A 21,645-nucleotide genomic window follows, 5' to 3' on the forward strand; every position below is an offset into this window, starting at 1 on the left:
CCCTATAGTGTGGGTGGGACCTGTGACTTGCCTCTGGGTGACAGAATATGGAGAAGCTGAAGCGACTCCACAGATGTAATTAAGCTCCCAAAGCAGCTGATTTTGAGTCTATCCGAAGGGGGAGTATCCTGAGTGGCATGATGTAAGCAGGTATAAACTCTTCCAAGAAGGGCTGGGCCCTCCCTGAGGTGAGAGACAACCCTTATGGGCTTGATGACAAGAGCAATCACACTGGAAGAACCCACATGGCAGGGATGGGCGGCCTCCAGCCAACAGTCGGTGAGAAGCAGTCAGGCGGTCAGAACAGAAGGAAGTCAGTCCTGCCGGCAACCCGAGAGGGCTCGGAAGCGGCTCCTTCCCCAGCTGAGCCTCCGGAGGAGGATGCAGCCTGTCCACACCTTGGCTGCAGCCTTGTCAGACCCTGTGCAGAGGACCCAGCTCAGCCGCGTGCAGACCCCTGACCCCAAAAACCGTGAGATGATAAAGGTGTGTTGCTTTAAGGTGTTAAGGTTGTGGAGACTTGTTCTGGAACCATGGGAACCAAGTGCAGCTTCCAAGGTTCCCCACGGTGCCACCCTGGGGGGCGGCTGGGGAGCACGAGGAGGTGAGGAAGGCTGCCGCCGGCGCTGGCGGCTCACGTTAAGCCAGGCACGGCTCTGGAGGGCCCGGATTTATCCCTACAGCAGCAAATTGTGTTAAATCCCCAATCAGAAAGCATGCGATCTCAGCTTTGAAAATTACAGAAGCTGTGGGCCCTTCATCAAGGACTTTCTTCCTTTGGTTCCTGCCAAATGGATGTTACATGACGCCTACTGAATTTGATGTATCCAGCAGAGAGGAAGGAGCCCTGAGTCTCATGACATTTCAGGACTCATCTCCCGTGACACCCTCCCTGAAGAGAAGGCAAGAAATATCACAAGACACATTTTTTGTTACTGAGAGAAGTTTTATTGAGGTGGGTGCAACACTGCAGAACGAAAACATCGTTTCCGCCTTTGCCACAGACATGGGCAGCCTTGGATCCCTCCTTAAGGGGAAGGCAGCTTGATCAGAATGCAGAACTTGGACAGTGACTTACATGGGAATCTAAAATGTCCTAGCGAGGACCACCAAACCGCAGAGCTTTCAAGATTCTTGTGCTTTTTTTAAGGATCATTTTCTAACACCGATACGCTGTCATCCTTTGATCTGTGTGGAACAGAAATCGATCATTCTTAGCGAATGACACAGCAGAAAAGAATACGTGTATTTTTCTTTCAAAGTTGTTAAGATGTTTAGTCATTAAAAAGAACTTAAAGTATACCTAGAGCACCACTCTACAGAACTCCGTGAGATTGTAATTACAGAGCTTTTAAAAAGCCAACTTGTTAGAGAGGAACGGATGGCGTCTGCTTTTGTAGGGAACATTTGTGACATTGTCGAATTCTACAAGGATTTTCCTCTTCTGGGGGCAGGGGAAAGCACACACGGCATGAGAAACTCTAACAACTTTCAAGAACTCGAAGAACAGTCACTGATCAAACTGCATGCTTTAAGTGACAGAGTATTTTTACAGCTAAGAAGAAACCCCCCCCCCAAAACAATACATTTCAAGCAGGCCGAACAAACCAACGGTGAATTAACATCTACTACGTTCCACAGTGACACACTATCATTTCCGCCAGCCCTTTTTCAAGGTTTCACAGTACTTGTGAAAAACAGGGCCCCGGCCAACAACTGCCCAGAAGGGCCATTTCATGTCCATGCCCTCATATGAAACCCCAATTAGCGCTAATTGCACATTTCAATCAATGTTCCTTTTCAAGAGGTTGTTCTGGGAAGTGACTGAGATCAGGAGCTTCAAAACTTCAATTTCGCTAATCACGGCAGGGCAACACCGAACTTGTACTGAACTTGGAGGGGGCCACAAGCAGCAGCTAAGAACTGCCACTACTTTTCCGTAGAGACCTCGTCATTGACACAAATCTTCCTCTCTCCACCAGGGGGCCGAGGGAGTCTGCCCTCTCCTTTCCTGCACAGGACCGTGTGCCTTTTCAAATCCGATCACAGTTGCCAACAAACTAGACTTCTCCTAACAGCGTGTTCATGTGCTCAGCAAGTATTTACAGAATGCCTACTACCCGCCAGCCGCTGGGCTAGCTTACAGTACAGCAGGTTAAAAACTCCCGTCCTCATACACAGTCTATTGACCTGGGACGGACAATAAGCACAAGGCACCAACACGAACACATCTGAAAAAGCGTCTGCCCTGCCGCCCCACCTTGGCTCATTCTCGGATAGGACAGACGCTCGGCTTCCACAGACGGAACACGAACATGCAACAAGACCTGCCACACAGCCGGAAGCTGCTAGCGTTTTCACAACACAACCACCAAGTAGGACAAAGCATTGCGCAGGTGTTCGGAGAGGCTGAACAGGGCCAGTGGCGGCGGCAGGGTCGCTCCAGGATGCTGCCACCTACCCACTCTCGTAACTGGCTTGTTCAGCCCGACTCTGGACAACGAGCTCCACTCCTCAGAAGGTACAGCACATTCGCAAGTGTGCAAACACGATCTCACCACGTGAACACAGCCCGGAGACACTGCCGGAAGCGGCCGCTCCCTGCGAGGGCTGAGGGGCCTCCGCTGTGGGCCGGGCGGCCTGGACTCCGGCCCCGGGAGCGCGCACCAGGACGGGCCCTGATGGTGCATTTCATGCTGTATGTGCATCGCAGGGGAGGGTTTGTAACTTCCCAGAAGTCTGAAGAAGGTCCACACTGGACGTCTCTGCCTGTCCTGTGGTAAAAGCAAACAGGTGGCCGGACGCTGCTTTCAGGATGATCGGGTCCAGTCCCAGCCGGTGGTTTTCTAGGAAGACTCTAGCTGGAAACAAAGTCAGTAGCCCTGGGGTCCTCAGTCAGGATTTGTCTGTCCCTTTGTAGAAAGCACTGGATGACTCTGTACCCTCAGGAAATGGAAGCCTGGAAAGTCGTCCCGCAAGCCAGCAACTCCCAGGGGATGGAGGAGTTCACTTTCCTGGTAACACTTTCTCCCCACGCCGGAATGTAGGGCCAGGCATCCGCCTCAGCCTCTTAGCTCCATGATGGTCATTCACGGCCAACCCCACGGGCAGCTCCACGTCCGCCGCAGGCTTGCCCCTCTGCTGCCTGCCAGGGAAGGTGCAGAAGGCCAGCGGAGCCCTTCCTGGGCAAAACCACTCTGCTATTGTTTTGTCCCAGCTTCACACTGGACTGGTGGCTAAAGAGCCTCTGGGAAAAACTACAACTAGACTCTCAAGACCACCAGCTACAGAAGTTCTGGAGAGAGGAAAACAATATGGTGTCTTCCAAGAACACAGAGCAGCTGCTGGGAGTTTCTGGAAAGGCCTTTATTGTGGCTACTTTTCTTTGTACCTGCCTCTGCCTTTGCTGCCTATGACTAGGTTCTAAACTCCTCAAAGTTGGGGACCGGCCTTATTCGTCATATCCAACAGTCAGTGACGAGCATGATGAGCATGATGGGCCCAGGACATCCCAGAACCTACTGGAGCTCAGTATGTAGCAACAGGGAAGGAGAAGAAGGGTCAAGGACTCCAACTATACCAACTCTGATAAAAGGATTACATGTAACAGGGCTGAGGGAGTTGCTGGTTTCCTAAAGTAATGGATCTATTTTACCACTTCAAAGTACAAATTAGGGGCCGCCTATAAAGAAGATGAAGCTTTTTGGGGGAAAAAAGTGTATCACAGAAAAAGCTCTCAGAAATCTTTTCAAATTATAAAAAGAAACCAGTGTGGAACCCTTGGATATGGCGATATAAAAATGAAGGAAAATGGAGTATTTAGGTTCCTACCATTTCTAAGTCACACTAATTCAACGGTAATAAATATCATGTAACAAGAATAATTTAAAACACTGATTGCATTCTTAAGACTTATCATTAGCTTTCCATCTCAGACACCATCACAGAAGCGCAACTAAAATCCGCTTCTGTGAATATTCTGAAAAGAGAGAATATTCTCAGAATATTCTGAGCAGCTTATATAAATTTTGTTTTTCAAACAGTAATTAGGTTAGGTAAACAACTCTCCCTAGGAGCCAAATGTAAACTTCGAGGTTCCTGAGGATTACTCACTTTAGTAATGTGTTAACTTCCTAAGAATAAAAACAGGGAGATCCACGGACAGAATTTTAAAGGGTTTTGTATAAAATGTAAACATAGTTTGGACCTATTTCCATAGTTAGAACTGGGAAAGGTTTTTATATACTCTGAACTGGCCTTAAATGCTTGAGTGTTATATATCCATCTGTAATGTTTATCCTGTAATTCTCCATCAACGCTAGACCATCCTTCCCAAATGGCCTCAGTTCTGACATCACAGGATTCTAAATTAAAATGAATTTTTAAAAGATGTGCTTAAATATAAACTAAATAAACCGCTAAGCTGGTCTGGTTCTAAGCACACCATATGGCAGATGTCATTTATACGTTCTGATCATAAGAAGCAAAATGTCCCCCCCCCCCTTTTTTTTTAAAGCATTCTGTGTTCTGTTCATTTGTTTAATATCCTGTTTCGAGTCTTTTGATCACAGAGGAAGGACCTGCAGAGAACCCCTTGGAAAACAGACTGAAATAGCCTGTTCTGTATGTCCAGATTTCCCCACTGGGCTCTGTGAGAAGCACTGTTTCCTGTACAGAAGTCGCAAGTAAATGTCCCCGGGACCCTGCCTTGCTCACCACGATTCCAGGCGGAGCAGTGCGGGGGCCCGCAGCCCTCCAGAGCAGAGCCGGCGCCGCAATTTCGGTGACGAGCAGCAGGGTGTGCAGAGACTGTGGGGACAGGAGCCTCACTGTCCCCAGTGGAGGACACGGCCAACAGCAGGTACCCCGCTGGTCAGTGAATGGTTTTCTCATGCAACAGTCATTAAGGGCACATAGGAGATTCATGTTACAATTGTATCCTGACAGGTTTATTATTATTTCACACAACAAATACAAAAAGCCTACCAAAGTCCTTGCTGGTAGTTCCGAGTCTCACTGCAGCATCTCTCCAGAAAGGTGCTTCTCTGAGGCAAACAGGGCTAAGACTCTTGCTTTGATGTGCCTTCCCATCTCCATGTGATGAGGACTCACACATGTACAGTTGCTGGGGTTGACTCATCTCCATGGTGCTGCTCATCAGGAGTTCATGAACCATTCTCCTAGAACATTCTGTGGACCATCATTTCCACTGGGGATTCAATAAGGCATGCTCAGTAGCTCTACTGAGAACCGTCTGCTGCGGACCGGCTGGGAACCTGACAGCCGATACCAATCCCATGTCACAGAAGTCACGGATCTCATGTTCAAGGGGAAAAAAAGTCATCAGCAGGAAGAATCCAGAAGTCTCTGTCGAGCATTCGTCTCTCCGTTATTTACTTTAATTTCACTGGGTTCATTTGAATCTGTCAAAACAGAAAACATGTATTTATGACAAAAGTCACAGAGCAGGAACCGACAGCATGAACTACCTACTCTTCTATCAATCTTGTGTTCTTTGCCTTACCAGGGTTTGCTTCTTAGCCACATTTCAGGGCACAGTGAAGTTAGGTCAGGGCTATGGTTAAATCAACGAATTTGTCTCTTTTGAAAGAGATGGAGAACAACGGGCAAGAGGCCCAGAGGTATGGGGACAAAGCCCGCAGAATGGACAAGCATATGCAAGAATGACAGCAAGGAGGGATGCTTGGGGTAGAGACCTTGAGAGAATGACCAGGAAGAGAGGAGAGTCGGGAGAAAGCACACTTTCCTCTGGAGATCAGGGGCAGCACCCATTCTTCCCCTCAGTCTCCCAGTACTGAGGGGTTTCACCTAAGACCGCACAGGAAAATGGTTTCCTGATGAGGGGTGAGGGCAAGACTGTCGCTCACTGGTGAAGGACAGCCACAAAGGTGCTCCGTGAGCCTCCTCAGCCTCTGCCCCGAGAGTTCACCCTACCTTTGAGCTCCGTCATCGGGTCCCCCGGCTCCTCTGTCGTCATTTCCACAGGCTCCGGTCTCTTGCCATCCATGACATCCATCTTGATCGTGCCAAGGTGAGTCAGGAGGAGCATTGGGTTGATGCCCTGGCCGCTGCTTTTAATATTCTCCAGTACCTTCAGACACCTGTAAGACTTGAGCTCACTTACATTCTCCTCCAAGAAGAGGTTGTAAAGACTCAGGTCGTTGTACCCCTCCGACTTGAAATGCAGGACATCGAAAGTGGGCAGGATCTCATACACCCTGAGAACATCTGTCTTCTGTCGGTGGGGAACGAAGAGCGTGTAGATGACCACGGGGGCCAGCAGCACATAAACCACGAGGTTGATGAGGCTGAGCAACTGGAAGATGCCGACAGCGATGAGCTTGCACTGAAAGCGATCGGGGATGCTGCTGTCATTTCTCAGGATCCCGGACTTGATGTTGCAGACAAACTCGTCAGACAGCGACGAGAGGCTGAAGTAATAGCCCAGGTAGGCGCACGCGGACAGTATGATGCTGAGCGTCAGCAACCGGCAGCTGATGTACTTGATGATTAAGTTCTTACAGTTCTTCTTCGTCTTCAAGTACTGCTCCACAATCGGGTACTTGAAGTGGCTTTCAGAGATCTCCCACAAACTACAAACAACAACAACAACAAGGGAATTAAAAAAAAATTTAAACCCTTACGAAGATCAAATATCAAAGACGTAAACGCACAGAATAGTATCATGCTAAAAATCTCTCCCTCCCTACTTTACCTCTAACTTCACTGGCGTATCAGGGAATAAAATGGGGTTTAAAAAAAGAAGAAGAAAAACTACAACAGAACACTCACCCTCTTAGTATTTTAAAGAAGGTCTGGTTGGTTAAATGAGTTATATTTGTAAATTGTTAGAATGCCTGGCACCTAGTAAATGCTACACGTGGACCGTTCTTATTCTACTGTTTTTAAATCTGCAGTTTTCTCAGGTATGCAGAATAAAGAAGACTTTCTGGCCCAACTTGAACGCATGTGCGTCCTCCAGGCGAGGCGCGGGAGGCAGACGGTTCCGTGGGTTCGAGGCTCAGACTTAGGGCACACGGGCCTGGCTGGGGTCCCAGCCCTCCCTCTGAAAGCTGGAGGACAGTGTTTTTATGGGGGGAAGAGGGAGGCAGGAAATCAAGGCAGTTAGTTGTAATGACGTGGTGAGGGCTGAGATAAGGTACCCAGAGAAAACACAGTCTCTGGGATAGGTTATTTTAAAAATGAGAGCTATTAATAGGATTACCCTTGTTGAGAACAGGAACCAGAGGAAGAATGTGAAAAAGACAAGGTGCTGCCTACTCATTCCCCACTTCTCTCTCGCCAGTTCTCCAAGCCTAGCAGCCCCATAACCCTCTGCGCTTCTCCGTTACGCAGTAGGTCCCAGCCAGCGAGTAGCTGGTGCTGTCACCTGTCACCCCAGCTACACCTACCTGCCCTTCAGAACACGAGACAGTGGCACTCCCCTCAACAAGGCAAAGCATCTGGATGTGAGGACAGGTGCTGGGGCAGGCAGATGGGATGAGACTGGGGGAGAGCAGGCCTTCCTGGCTCCCACACATGTCTGCAGGTGCATGACAGCTCCCCCCCCCACTATAGTGGGAACCCAGGCCCAGATGGGCAGGAGGAGGGCTGAGACCTCATACCCCAAAGCCTGCCAAGATACCTGCCGGGGGCTGAGTTACCTTTGCCCCATGTTCTCAGGAAGCCCCGAAACGGGGCCGGCACCATCTCTCATGTCCTGATCATCATACATGCTCTTTGCAGCTTGAATTGAGCGGTTGTAAACCTTGTCAAGTTCTTCCATGATAAACTTCAAATCTGAGCAAAGATGAGGAGTAGCTGCAAAACGCCAGAAGAGGGACGGCAGGTACAGGAGGATGGCCACCAGCAGCAGGATGTAGGGGAAAAACTGAAAAACAAGACAGCCAATCAGGGGATCCACAGACCCCTCACCTCAGGACCCTAAGGGTCCAAGTGCTGCTCTCCGTTTTCTCGTTTTGAGACCAATGTGCATGCCCACGTCAAGGACGGAAATCGGGCTCATTACCTCATAACTACTTAAGGCTAAACTCACCTGCCCAGGTACGTAACCATCACTATTTTTTTTTTTTTAATCCTCCTTAATTTGAAATAGCTGGCAACTATGTGGTGACTGACACACGGCATCTCCTCCTAATCACAGAAGGAAACAAAAAAATAAAATGACTTCCATGTCCTTTAGTGTAATCCCTTAATAAAATCCCAATTAAGGAACAGGTAAATGTCACAGTGGTCTCTCTGGTTTGGGGGTTAGTTTTCACTGCTGTGGTTTTAGGAGGTCACTAATGTTAGAGCTCTTTTCTTACCCTTCTCGCTACAATCTGGGGAAAATGACACAGAAATGCCAACCTCGCCCAAAACAAATAAGAAAAATTGTGGCTTCAGTGATCCAGTAATCACACCATCAAACAGCTGGCCTAAGCAGTTAAACTTCACAGAATGCAGAATGGACCATCCACACCGGGACAGACCGGAGGACTGCCTGACATCCTCACCGTACAGCTGAGCGACCTCAGGCCCAGACAAGCCAACTGCCATGGGCCACAGCCCCGCGGAGAGCATCTGGATGTGGATGTACGTGCAAAACAAACCCGAGGGGATTCCGGAGTCAGGGAAAGCAAAGAATGCCCAGTAACCAGGGCCGTCGGGCCATCGGGAAAGGCTAAACCTTAAGAGAAGGCAGAGGAAGACCATGAGCTACAGTTAGCATGGATCTGAATTTAAGTTCGGCTTCGTGTCCTTGGGTGCCGACGTCACTGAGCCTCTGACTCTCAGGTTCCCGATCTACGAAATGGTCGTGTAATAGAGCTATCATGCAGATTAAGTGGGATAATGTGTGCAAACTGTTTAGCGTGGGGCCTGGCGTGTAAAAGGCACTACAGCACCAGGCTACAACCAACGGAAGGGCTGCCTCATGGACACATCCTACCTCTAGTCCTCACAGTGACCCTGCTAAGGCCTTTATTGATGGCTTCCCTTCACAAAGGGGAAGAGGATGCCCAGAGCGTCCTCTGGCCACAGAGCACAAAGCTGGAGCAGGGGACAATATGAAGCCTGCCTTCTCTGAACCCAGAGCCATGCCTTTTCCACCACAATACCCCATAAATTATTTTTACTTCTCTGGAAAACTTCTCCCCGTCTTTGGATTGGTCTCTCCCATTTCCTCAGAGTTGTAGCAGTGAGGGTCTTGAGAGGACACAGAACTCCCACCCCACACATCTCTGGGAGTGGGCAGCAGACCCAACACTGGGCTTCTCGCCGTCCAGTCAGATGTACAGAAAAGTTGCAAAGATTATACAGAGTGTTCTCGAATGACACACATCTGGTGTTCCCACTGTTAACACTTTACATTTCCATGGTCCACTTGTCAAGACCAAGAAGCCATCATTAACTCAATTTCAGACTTGCACTTGGGTTTCTCCAGTGGTCCCAGTGTTGTCTTCTTTCTGCTCAAAGATCCAATTCAGGGTCTATCTGTCAATTGAGTTGTCATGTCTCCCTCGTCTCCTTGGTTCTGTGATAGTTTCTCAGGTCTTTCCTTGTTTTTCATGAAGAATAATATTTTTCCTAAAGATTTTAAGTAATCTCTATAGCCAACGTGGGGCATGAACTCACAACCCCGAGATCAAGAGTCACACGCTCCACTGACCGAGCCAGCCAGGTGCCCCAAGAATAGTATCTTTAAATGTGTAAAATAATATCTAAAAGTTCACAAAAGAAGTGGGAGAGTTATCACATTACAAAACAAATTTATATGTGCTTATTAACACATTTATTAGGATCTGACACATGGTCTAACACCAACTTTGAAGTGGTGAAGGTCTCTGTGGCAAAATCACAGATGCCACTGACATCATTAGGGATAGTTGCCTGCATGATATGTATTTTTCAATGTTAAATTTTAGTTAGAGATTAGAGAGTTAAAATTTAGTTAGATCCATCTGGGGTTCTGGCCCGGGATGGGCTTTCTCAAAACCATTAACCCGATTTGCAGAGGCCTGCTGCACCATGACACGCACAACAGGCTGTGATCCAATGAATTCTGGCTACGCCGTACATAGTTGGCTACAGCGAGAAGCACCTGTTTTTTGTGCCTGTTAGCACAAAAATGTAACAGTGTGAGACAGAGTCTGTGCTCCTTCCAGAACCCTCTAAGAGAGCCAGGCATTTTCTTGGGGAACTACAGGGAGAACGCTGTTTCTAATCTGGGGCTGTGGGATACCTTTACAAGTCACTTTTGTTTCAAAGCTATTTGAATTAATAGAATTTTACCTCAAACTGTTCTTCTGGATTAAAAAGTGACTGTTTACAGTCTGTGGCACTTTTTCCAACAGGCCCATGTGGTGCAATAATTAGTCCCAATGAATAGATCAGCTACAGCTCACTGTAATTGGAAAAATGAGTGTTTAAAGCTATTACACATTGGGTGTTTGCTTTCTCCTCAGATATCCTCATACCTTGATCACCTCTGTAAGGAATGCAGTTGAATAATGCCCCATTTCTCGGTTTTCTCCACAGTTAAGCCTTTTGTTTCTTTTTCATCAAAAATGAAAATGTGACTTTCAGTGACTCTGTAACAAGGTGGTATTAAAATCAATTCAATTGAAATAGGAATCCAAAAAAGCATTATAGTCTTTAAAATCCTTTTGTCTGCATAAGGAGCATGGGGAAATTGCCGAGCTTTAGGGATGGGAATGGCTGGATGGGAATGTCTTTGTTCATGAGCTCTGTCTGCTCCAAACGAGGTCTGAGACACTCGGCATCTCTCAAAGCCACGGCCGCACAATCCTGTTATGCGGTTCATGTCAGCACCGAGTTCTTCCCATGACAGCGAAGCTCCTCAAAGCAAAGTAGAACCAAACGGCAGCACAATTTCCAGTCTGTTTGCCTTAAAAGTTTGTGTTGTTTCTGGAAGGGGTTGTAGAACAATAGAACTTCCAGAAGGAAGGAAGCCTGGAGGGGCTCTGGTACAACCTCCCTCCGCATTCAAATCCCTTGCATTCAAATCCCCTCTACCTCGTGGAAGGTGAAGATGGGTTCAATTTAGGACTGAACAGCTCCTCCGCTGAAATGTATGTGGTCACGGCCTATGGCATTAAATGCAGATGGGTAAATCCATTTAAAAACATCTGGGCTGGGGGCACCTGGCTGGCTCAGACAGTGGAGTGTGCCACGCTTGATCTCGGGGTTATGAGTTTGAGCCCCACACGGGGAATGGAGATTACTTAAAAAAATAAAATCTTAAAAACAAACAAAAAACCCATCAGGCCTGGGAGCAGGGCCAGGTGGGAATACCAGCTAATAATTAAATAATCAAAACATTAAAGTGATAGCCACTAAATACGTAGGTACTTAAGTACTGAGCAACGAGAAATGTCCTTTGGAAGGTCAGGGAAGGCTTTACAACAGAGGTGACATCTGAACTAGGTCTTCAAGTACAGTGAGGCAACAAGAACATACAAGAATGCTATCCGTACATTAAGACTCCACTCAAATTTCAAATTTTCTGTGGCACTTCGGATGCACACTTTCCTCTGCATGGAATTCTCTCTCTTTTTCTGCCCAGTGAATTCCTACACATCCAGGGCACCAAAGCAAACGAGTGAGCCCACGGTGAGGACGTAGTAAGAGCTGAGGTTGGAAGGATGTATTAGGTTGAATGGTGTCTCCCCGCCAAAACTCACGCCCAGAACCTTAGAACGTGACCTCGTTTGGAAATACACCACAGCCTGCCAGCCACCACCAGAAACGAGAAGAGAGGCACAGAGTTCTCCCTCTGAGCCCCCAGGAAGGAACCCACCGTGCTGACATCTTCATTTCCAAATCCTGGCCTCCAGAAATATGAGCGAATAAATTTCTGTTATGCCAAGCCACGGAACGGGTGGTAATTTGCTACAGGAGCCCTAGGAACCCCTATGAAGCGTAAGCAGGAACTAATTTATGACGTCCTTGGCTTCCCATGTTATAGGCGATGGGAAGTCCCCGGGTGCAGGGCATGATGACAATTAATTTGAGAGAGATTACTGCAGCTGTGGAGAAGGGAACCCAGTGGAAAGGAGAGAGACAAGGCAGGAGGTTAGGACACTATGTGCTGGGCTGAGGCAGCAGCAGGCGGGGCGGGGGGGGGGGGAGACGGATGTAAGAGCCACAGAGCGCGAGGAGCAGACACTGCCCACTTGGAACTGACGGATGGAAAAGGGAAGAACAGAGGCTAATTCTGGGTTTCTAGCTTATGCAAGGGTGTGGATGGTAGTATCATTAGTTGAGCTAAAGAAACAAGAAGGACCGGATTCCAAGCAGAGGGGAGTGAGGTGGGAGGTGGACCTGAGGAGATGAGAGCTTGTGAACGTAAGATACCCATACTCAAGAACTCAAATCCTAGTGGAGATGTGCAGTAGGCAGCTGAAAATAAAGGGGAAAAATCTGGCTGACCTTACGATTCAGGATTTTGTAGCACACAGAGATGGTCGAAGCCAAGAATGGCTGGGCTCATCCAAGGAGAATGTGTAGGAGGGGCCAAGAGGGGCAGGGAGGGACACGGGATCCTGACCTGAGGGTCGGGCAAAAAGAGAATGCTGGAAGAGATGGGAAGTAATGGTCTGAACGCAGGAAGCAGGTAAACCAAGAACAAACTGCATCGGGGAAGTGGTATAAAAAGACACATGGAAGATGTCTGCTCTTGGCCGCGTCTTGTTCAGACAGTAATCACTTTGAAGATAATCCCAAATTTAAGAAGTCTCGAGTGTAGGGCTACGCAGAAAGGCTAGTGCATCCAGGAGCAGCTTACAGACGACAGAGAAGAAAGGGAGGTACTCCATTCTACTCTGCACTCAAGGAAGACACCCGATACCTATCTCCAGGCTTCATGACTCATGATGTTCGGGGAGGGTCCTGGCACGAGGAGAGACCTAGGGAAGACAGGATGGTAAGCAGAGCATTTGTTTGTGGAAGCAGAAAGAGACTCCTGACAGCAGAATCAGAACCAAGTCATGAGGAAGCAAGGACAAATGCTCCTAACGATCTGTATGAAAATGGAACGAACTGTTCTGGGAGGCAGGGAGTTCCCTTTCAATGAATCATCTGGGAGGCCTTTAGAATTCTCCATCAGGGGCAGGCAAACTTTTTCCTGCCAAGGGCCAGACAGTAAATGTCTGTGAGCCAGAGGACCTCTGGTGCATACGTGAGAGCAGATGCAGGGAATGTGTAAAGGAATGGGCATGGCCATGTGCCACTAAAACTCTTCACAGAAATAGGTGATGGAGGGGCTGGATTTGGCTGGAGCGTGGACGTTAGAGTTTGTCAGTCCCTTGGTCTGGATCCTTGTTTCCCAGAGAGTGGTCCACAGAGCAGCAACTTCAGGATCACCTGGGCAACTGCTGGGAAGAATGCAGGCCCCATCAGACCTACTGAACCTGAGTCTACGTCTCCACAGGGTCCCAGATGACTTAGGGGCACTAAGAGTTGGCGAAACACTGGTCTAGATGAGTGGTGCCCACAGGGGAGCCCAAGGCAAGCCAGCAGTATCAGCATCTCCTAGAGAGCTGAAGAAAACCAGACTCCTGGCCCTCAGGATCCTGAATTTTCACAAACTGCCCCCTCCACCTCCCACCCAGGGTAATGCTAAGGTTTGGAAACCTCTGGTCTGGGAGTCTCAGAGGATCCCTCCAAACTAAGTTTCAGTGAATCCACTTAAAGATTTGTCCATTCTGTTAATTTTATTTTCTTGTTCTGTGGCTTTTTTTTTTTTCAGTCAAAATCTTGCTTTCCTTTCAGAACATAAAAATCATGCCTAGCAGCTGCCTGCATTATGAACTTGAACAAGTAACAGAACACTCAAAAAAAAAAAAAAAAAAAAGGCCCGTTATCAAAGAGTCCTAGAGCACCACCTGCCGGTCCCCGAGTGCACACACATTTCTACAAAAACCGTTCCTTGGTGCTACTGGGGGCCACCAGAAGTAAGTGGAGGAGGAAGAGGGAGGGAGACGTGAAAAAGCAGCGGGGAAGAAATCACAGCATCGATTATGCCAGGCCCACAAACTTCACACTGACATACACTTAAATATTCCAGTGAGTAATTTCTTTGGGGGGAGTTTGGGCCTCCTGGGTTTAAGTCTGGCGTCAGAACTGAGTTGAGAAGCATTCCCATAAACCCTGTGCCCCTAACGCCCTCACCCTGGATCTGAGCAGGACATACGAACTGCTTCATTCCCCCCACTTCCACTGCCCCAGGGGCACGCTGCTGCATGAGACACGGGCGTGGGCTCTTCCTGCAGGGAACCTGCAGGCTTAGAAATAAAGAATCACTTCAACAGAATTAAGGCGAGTATCTGCCACCTCCCATGGTTGCTCCAGGAACAGCACAGGCTGCTCTGGGAACAGACAAGAGAGACCAGAGTGCGGTGCAGCTGATGTTTTGCTCGGCCAGCACCCCATTTTTGGGATCTGACTGCCTGGAGGCAGGTTGTGCGGTCTACTGTCCACACAGCGGCCTCAGGGTCTTACTTCGTGTTGACCCCGCCCGGCCCCGAAAGCGGTTAGACTTGGCAACAACCCTCAGTCTAGAGGTTCAGAGGAAGCTTCCAGGTGGACTGGACATTTAAGCTGAGACCAGAACAGCACATTAGGAGGTCGGCGGATTAGAGGGGAGGGGCCATCAGGGAAGGTTTTTCAAAGGCAGGTGTGTATGAGACAGCCAAGACACGTGAGAACTACAGGAAGTCAGGGTCCCCGAGGCCCAGGGGTGGTGGGGATGGCCTGGCCGTGAGGCTGGGGTTAGGGGGGTTTGCAGGGGCCAGTGGGAGGGAGAACCGTGGTAGCCAAAATAGCTTGACTTCTAAAAGAAATCTAGACATTGTGTAGGGACATTGGAGGGTTCTGTTTAGGGAAAGGACAGTAAGGCAAGAAAAAGAGTGGGTACAGTTAGTGGGAAGGGGCAAAGGGGGAGTACGAGCGAGGGCAGCAGGAGAGCACACGGCAGGAGTCCAGGAGAGAAACGGCACTGGCGGGGCTGGGGACCCCGCGACACAAGAGCCCGTGGGAAAGCACGACTGCTGGGCTGGGTGGCTGACACAATGGAGCAGGGAGACAACAGCAAAGCGGCCCTCAGATTTCTGGCTGAGGGAATAGGGCAGACAGTGGTGGGCACAGTGGGGCCGGGCAGGGAACATGTGCTGGAGGCACGCGCTAGGTCTTTGGGTGCACGAGCTCAGGGCGCAGCTGGGGGTCGGATCTGGAGCTCAGGAGGGGCGGGGGTTGCAGACGAAGACCCAGGTGCTGATGGCAGAGAGGAGGAAGCCAAGACAGATGCCGGGTGAGGTGATCCAGGGAGAGGGGTGGCGTGAGAAAGGGAGGGGCCTAGGACAGAGCCCCGGAGGAACCCCAACTTCTCAGTGATGGGCAAAGGAGGAGTTCACCAAGGAGAACCTGCCCCAGGAGTCCAGAGCGCTTCTGCAGAATGAGGGCATGGCCCACAGGACTGCACGGCTGAGAGAAGTCAAGTGGGATAAGCCCCCCCCCCGCCCCGGGGGAGAGGCAAGCATTTACGCAGCAGCATAGGAGATGCCAGGGATGTGGGGAGAGCGCTCGGGTGGACAGATGTGCCAAAACGTGCATGAGGAGAGAGCCCGCGGGAAGGGAAGGCTGAGGATGCAGAGGACAAAGACGGGGATGCGGTGTGTCTGCAACCAGGGGGATGGGGGGTCCAGAACACAGGGGGCCAGCCATCGGTCAGGAGGGGTGGGGGCCTCTTCCATTTCTCGGAAGGGAAGGAAACTGCTGGGGCTGCCCTGGCGATGTCTGGAAGGAAGCTGGGGCTGTTCTCACGTCAGAGCTTCCATTTTCTCTGAAAGTGGCGGGGAGGGCCTCAGAGGGCAGGAGGTGGTGGTGGGGAGTGGGATGCCCTACTGTAGTTCCAGGTAATGACGAACTCAGAGCGCGGCGGCCACGGGAGTGGAGGACACACGGAGAGGGGGGCAAAGTCCTCGGAGAGCAGACCGAGGGCCCATGCCAGCTCGGCAATCCTGAGTCCACGGAATGTGGAGAGGCCAGAAGAAAACCATCAGGAAGAACTCTGTTGAGAAGGAATCTGGCAGCCCCACGCCCAGGTATAGGCCCACAAGACCTGCAGGCAGGGCCTTGCACAGATCCCCATCCTCCCGTGTTCGCGGCAGCATTCACCGCGAGAGCTGTGAGGCAGAAGCCGCCCAGGGGCCCACGGAGAGATGCGTGGACACACAAGACACAGTCAACACATGAGACAGAGTATGACTCAGCTTTAAAAAGGGAGGGAATTCTGATCATGCGATGACGTGAGCAAAACCTGAAAACACTATGCAGAGTGAAATAAGCCAGATGTAAAAGGACACATCCCATAGGAATGCAGCTACAGGAGGGCCCTGGGAGGGTGGACAGAAGACAGACAACGGACAGTGGGGGCCGGGAAACACAGGGGGTCAGTGTTTGACGGGTACAGTTTCAGTTTGGGAAGGCGAGAAAGGTCAGATGGATCTTGGCAATGGTCGCACATAACTTAACGCCACTCAACTGCACACCTGAGAACGGCTAGGAAGGTAAGTTTTAGGTGGTGTGTATTTTATCACAATTAAGCAAAACACCGGAAGAAGAAATCGGTGTGGAAACAAAGCAGCTACAATCACAGAGTCTGGCCGGGCCAACAACGCCTCTGTTATGAAGACACCAGTCACAGTGGATTAGGGGCCCACCCCTACTCTGGTAGGACCTCACCTTAACTAATTCCACCTGCAACAACCCTATTTCCACAAAAGGTCCCATTCGGGGGTACAGGTGTTAGGACATCAATACATCTCTTAAGGGACACAATTCAACATATAACACCACCCAAAGGAAGACTCGGTTTTCTTATACATTGGTTATTTTTTTATCGACTGCTGAAGTTACACATGAAAAACCGGAGAAGAATTTGAGGCTCTGGATGAAGTTACCTGCCTCTGGAGAAGATTTATTCCTGCTGCTGGCTGGTGGGCAGACTAGAGATGCTGACCATCCTCCTATCTCCTCATTCCATCAGTACTGAAATGATTCAAACCAGGACTCTAGTCCCCATAAGGGCTGGTCTCATTTAGGATCATCCCTTACTCCCCAGGAACAGACTTTCAAGCCACGGGTGTTGACCAGGGTCCTTTCAACTTAGCTGGTCCCAACTCTAATTTCTGTCCCCAGCCCTATGAATCTGGAAAGATCTCTCAGCCAAACTTCCATCCAAATAAGCTGGACTGCCACCACCAGAAAGAGAGCTCCCCAGTCTCTCACTGACACTGGAGACTGAAGGCTTGGCTGCCCCCCACTGCTCCACATGGTCTCTCCTTCTCTAGTGCAGGGGAACTGGACAGCCAGGGACCTGACTCTAGTCTTACAGCCAGCAACTAGTCCTGCTCCCCAGCTTGCTCTCTCTAGGTGCCCTTCACCTTACACTACAGCAAAATCCTTGAGTTTCTTCCTTCTCTAAAAGTTTCACAATCTCTACCGTCCCTGCCAGCTCTTATACTGGGTGAGCCAGATTATACATTCTTCTTCTGTGGCTCCGTTAATGCCCAGCCTGGCGACCAGTTACAACCTCCCTTTTCCTAAGAGCATCGTGACAAAGGCACGTAAGCTGTAACAGCATGGATTTTGACTCGCAAACAAGGCTGTTCAGCTTCTGGAACTATGGCCATTCATAGCATTATTGGTTGGCCTGGCTACTGAGACATGCAGAGTTGACGGGGACCCAATGGACGCTAAGGCTAAATGTCGAAGAGAAAAGCCCAACCCCAAAGAAGAAAGAAGTCATTGTAGGGCATCACTGTGCCTGATGGCATGCAAAAAATAAACTGGGGAAGAGGCCTGAGTCATAGCAAAGGACTTAAACTGTTCTTTTTTAGAAAGAAGGACGTATGTTCAACAATAGGTCAAGGCTGGAGACAGTCAAACTTCAGCCTTCGGCTCTTCAGAAAATAAAATAGCATGCTTTCCTCAATGGAGGAGAAAAGCAGAAGAAACACAAATCTTCTATTTGTCTTCATGATGGACAAAAGAACCAGTGATTGAAAATAATAACAGGCTGACGCAGAGTCCTACTTCTCTGTGCACAGAGAAGACCTACTGGAGCCACTTCATTACACAGAGAACGTTCTCCTGCACAAACCTGGCCAACTCCAGCTCAAGTTCCCCACTGCCCATCCTCTCCGCACCTCCACCTCCACCACTCCCCTGACACGGAGCTCCTAACTGTCTGCACCTCTCCTCTGTCGGACACAGGCGTTGCCCTCGTCGTGTGCCTCCACAGTATCTGGCCCCAGCAGAAAGCAAAGGAATCTGTCCCAGGCTGGGTTGCAGCCAACACCCCCAGAGAGAGTCATCACCAGGCTTCCTGATGTTCTAGCAACACAGTGTCTAGAAGAAACTGAAGTGTATGTTGGCCCTTACTGTTCCCAAGGTACCCCGTGAGCACTGAAAAGGCAGCGGCCAAAGCTAGGTTTCAGTACTAGCTCTGCCCCCGTCTAACACTGCCCACCCGGGCATCCAAAATGCACTGGGAGCCTACTCTGCGCCAGACGCTGCTGGGCAGTACGGGTAGGAAGGGGACTAAGACACAAGAGGCGCCCCCTTTTAGGTACGGAGCTAAAATCCAAAGAGTGCCTCAGCTTCCTCAGCGGCTAGTGAAGGTGCTGGACCAAGTCATGGCTGAGGTCTCTTTATGACCCGCGTGCCCGCGCTGCGGGCTGGCCATGCTCTCTGGGCCCCCGTTCCCACATCTACAGAGCGGACAGGTGAGATTCGCAAGCGTCCCCGGTTACCTTATGCAGACACAGCGGAAGGCGTCCGGCATCGCCCTGCAAGGAGGCCTGCTGAACGGCAGCCCAACAGTACGAATCCACGAAGGCAGCCTGCCGCCAGGAGAAGGAACTTGGGGAGAAACAGCTTATCTGGGTACCTGAGAAGCAAAAACAGTGCCAAATAAATGCGAGTGCGGGGTCCGGACCCGCCCCCGCCGCCCCCCAGCCCTCCCTCCCATGTCAGTGAAGTCATGGAGCACCACGCCAGGCATAGGTCAGAGCTAAAACCCAGCGCCCAGGTTCGTATTTAGGCTATCGGAGAGACTTTCGGCCGACGCTGGCAGCTTGGGCTCAGCTGGGGAAAGCTCTGGAAAGAAGTGAAGCCACCATAAAAAGAAAAAACGGCCAGGAAAAGAACCAGGGCCCAAAGCGTCACAGGGAGACATGAACAGGGTTGCTTGAATGTGGGTGAGGACTGAGAGGAGGGAGGGGTTACAGGGCAGGGGCAGGGGGAGGAGGGTCGATCAGAAATCTGGACTAGGGGCGCCTGGGTGGCTCAGTTGGTTAAGCAACTGCCTTCGGCTCAGGTCATGATCCTGGGGTCCCGGGATCGAGTCCCACATCGGGCTCCCTGCTCGGCAGGGAGTCTGCTTCTCCCTCTGACCCTCCTTCCTCTCATGCTCTCTGTCTCTCATTCTCTCTCTCTCAAATAAATAAATAATAAAATCTTGAAAAAAAAAGGCATTAAAAAGAAATCTGGATTAGAGGAGGAGTCCTTCAGAACAGAGAAGTCAGGGGGCGCCTGGGTGGCTCAGTCGGTTAAACGTCTGCCTTCGGCTCAGTTCATGGTCCCAGGGTCCTGGGATGGAGCCCCGTGTCAGGTTCCCTGCTCGGCAGAAAGCCTGCTTCTCCCTCTCCCACTTCCCCTGCTTGTGTTCCCTCTCTCGCTCTCTGACAAATAAATAAATAAAATCTTTAAAAAAAAGAACAGAGAAGTCAGAACTTCGAGCCTGATGAGGGGAAGGCCAAAGGAACATCTGGTGGTAAGTCACCGGATGGCAAATCAGCAGTTTTCTGTCTCCTCCAAGAAAAAAGGCAGCATGGGCGAAAGCACAGGCCAAGCGGGAGCGTGCAGACCCGCAGACAGGGGCACGGGTGTGGGGTGGGCCGGGGGGAGGCGCGCGGGAGTGTGAGCTCGGCAGGTGCAGGGGACCTGCGGCTCAGGCCCAGAGCAGCCACGCCGTCTTCTGTACCCCGCGCGGCCAGACAGATGCTAACGGCTTGGGCTCTGGTGCTGGTTCTATTCAAACCCAACCCTGCCACTCACAGCTGGGTGACCTCAGGTCACTCCACCTTCCGAAGCCAAGGCTCTCCAAGCGGACACTGGCGTCCCTGTCTGCGTTCTCAGTACACTGCCTGGTTCCCAGTAGTCGCTCAGTAAGTACTACATTCTTCTGTATGAAGTAACTAGCAGGTGCTGTGATTGCTTGGGAGAGTGGGGGCATGCCCACCCTAGACAGAGGGGAAAGGGATGGCAGAAAGGCACTCAGGTGGACTTCCCTAGCCTCTGGGACAGAAAAAGCCCCAAAGGGTCAGCTCCCTCTGGGGAGGAGGTGGGATTTATACTTGTGGGAGGACAGGGCAGTAACGGGGATGTTGTCCAGGGAGCAGATTCTTGTGGTGGCGGAGGTACAATGGGCCCAGAGCACCCCCCCGCATCGGAGACTTCTATGCCCGCGGACATCAAGAAAAGACTTCTCGGCAAGAGCCCTTAGAGGAGATGGCTATGAAAAGTCACATGCCATCCGAAAATGTCCAATAATAGGGTAAGTTCTTGCCATCTAGGAATGGCTTAAACATGAGTTGGGGGTAGGTCATGGATTTCCAGGACCTCTCAATTCTCGTATCCCATTAAACTTGAGTTCTTGCATTTTATAAAAATAGGGTAGTCAGAACAGCACTGAGCCACCGGGCTAACTTCACAAAGCTCTTGCGTTAGCATGACTTTGCTAAATGCTGCCCAGGCGGTCCCACCCACCCAGGCTTACTGAGCACAGCCACAGATACACAGGAAGGAGAAACAGGCCCAGGGTTAGACATGGATGAGTGACTGGCCCAGAGAATAGTATCCAAGTGCTTTCTCATGAAAATGGACAGCGCTAGTAGGATTTCATGAAAATCTGTCTGGCCTGTATATCCTTTAGGTATAGTCCTCACTGTGCACATAGCCAACACATCATAACATTCTTTCTATAGGAAAATGTGCTGCCAAGTCCTGTCTTGGGACCTCCAAAACCTCCCCCAAGGCACTGGTGGGAAGTGCCAGAGCATAAATAACTAAACTTTTTACACCAAAGCTTTTGCAAAAGAGGAAAAAAGAAAATATAATTGAGTCTAGAGAGATGGAAACTGGGGCAGCGCTGAGCTCAAAAGTAAATGTTCTTCATCTGGAATGGAAGGTCAGAAGAAAAGACAACAGACAACCAATATTCACGGAACACTAAGCAGCCCTTAACTCATTGCCTCATTTCAACCTCACAGCTAAATCGGAGAGAGAGGGAGAAAATGAGATCTTCTCTTCCTTTTACCCTGGATGAAACCAAAGCACAAAGTAACCCCTACCCAAGCTAGTAACTGGTAACGGCAGAATTTTGATCCCTCAGTCTCTTAAAACACTCCTCTCTAGGCCAGTTGCTGCAGTGAGGGCACACTGGGGAGGTCCCAGGAGCCAGGGTCTGTCAGAAAGGAGGTGGTTTGAGCAAGGGGTCCCTCCAAGTGACCAGGAGGGGCAGAGCTTCCTGGGAAGAGT

General features: G+C 50.2%; 1 protein-coding gene across 1 annotated transcript in view; it reads right to left on the minus strand.

Moving 5' to 3' along the window:
- Positions 1-1,392: 1,392 nt before the first annotated feature.
- The window catches only part of PANX1 (pannexin 1), a 61,095-nt gene continuing 40,842 nt past the window's right edge, over positions 1,393-21,645 (minus strand). The window contains exons 2-5 of the mRNA XM_035009373.1: positions 18,858-18,994; positions 7,686-7,912; positions 5,956-6,614; positions 1,393-5,423 (exon numbers count right to left, since the gene is read on the minus strand). Coding sequence (XP_034865264.1) covers positions 5,344-5,423; positions 5,956-6,614; positions 7,686-7,912; positions 18,858-18,994 — 1,103 coding nt within the window. The 3' untranslated portion in view covers positions 1,393-5,343. The remainder of the gene's footprint in view (positions 5,424-5,955; positions 6,615-7,685; positions 7,913-18,857; positions 18,995-21,645) is intronic.

The sequence above is a fragment of the Mirounga leonina genome, unplaced genomic scaffold (assembly GCF_011800145.1).
Source record: "Mirounga leonina isolate KUSES-001 unplaced genomic scaffold, KU_Mleo_1.0 Mir_153, whole genome shotgun sequence".
NCBI classification, from domain to species: Eukaryota; Metazoa; Chordata; class Mammalia; order Carnivora; family Phocidae; genus Mirounga; species Mirounga leonina.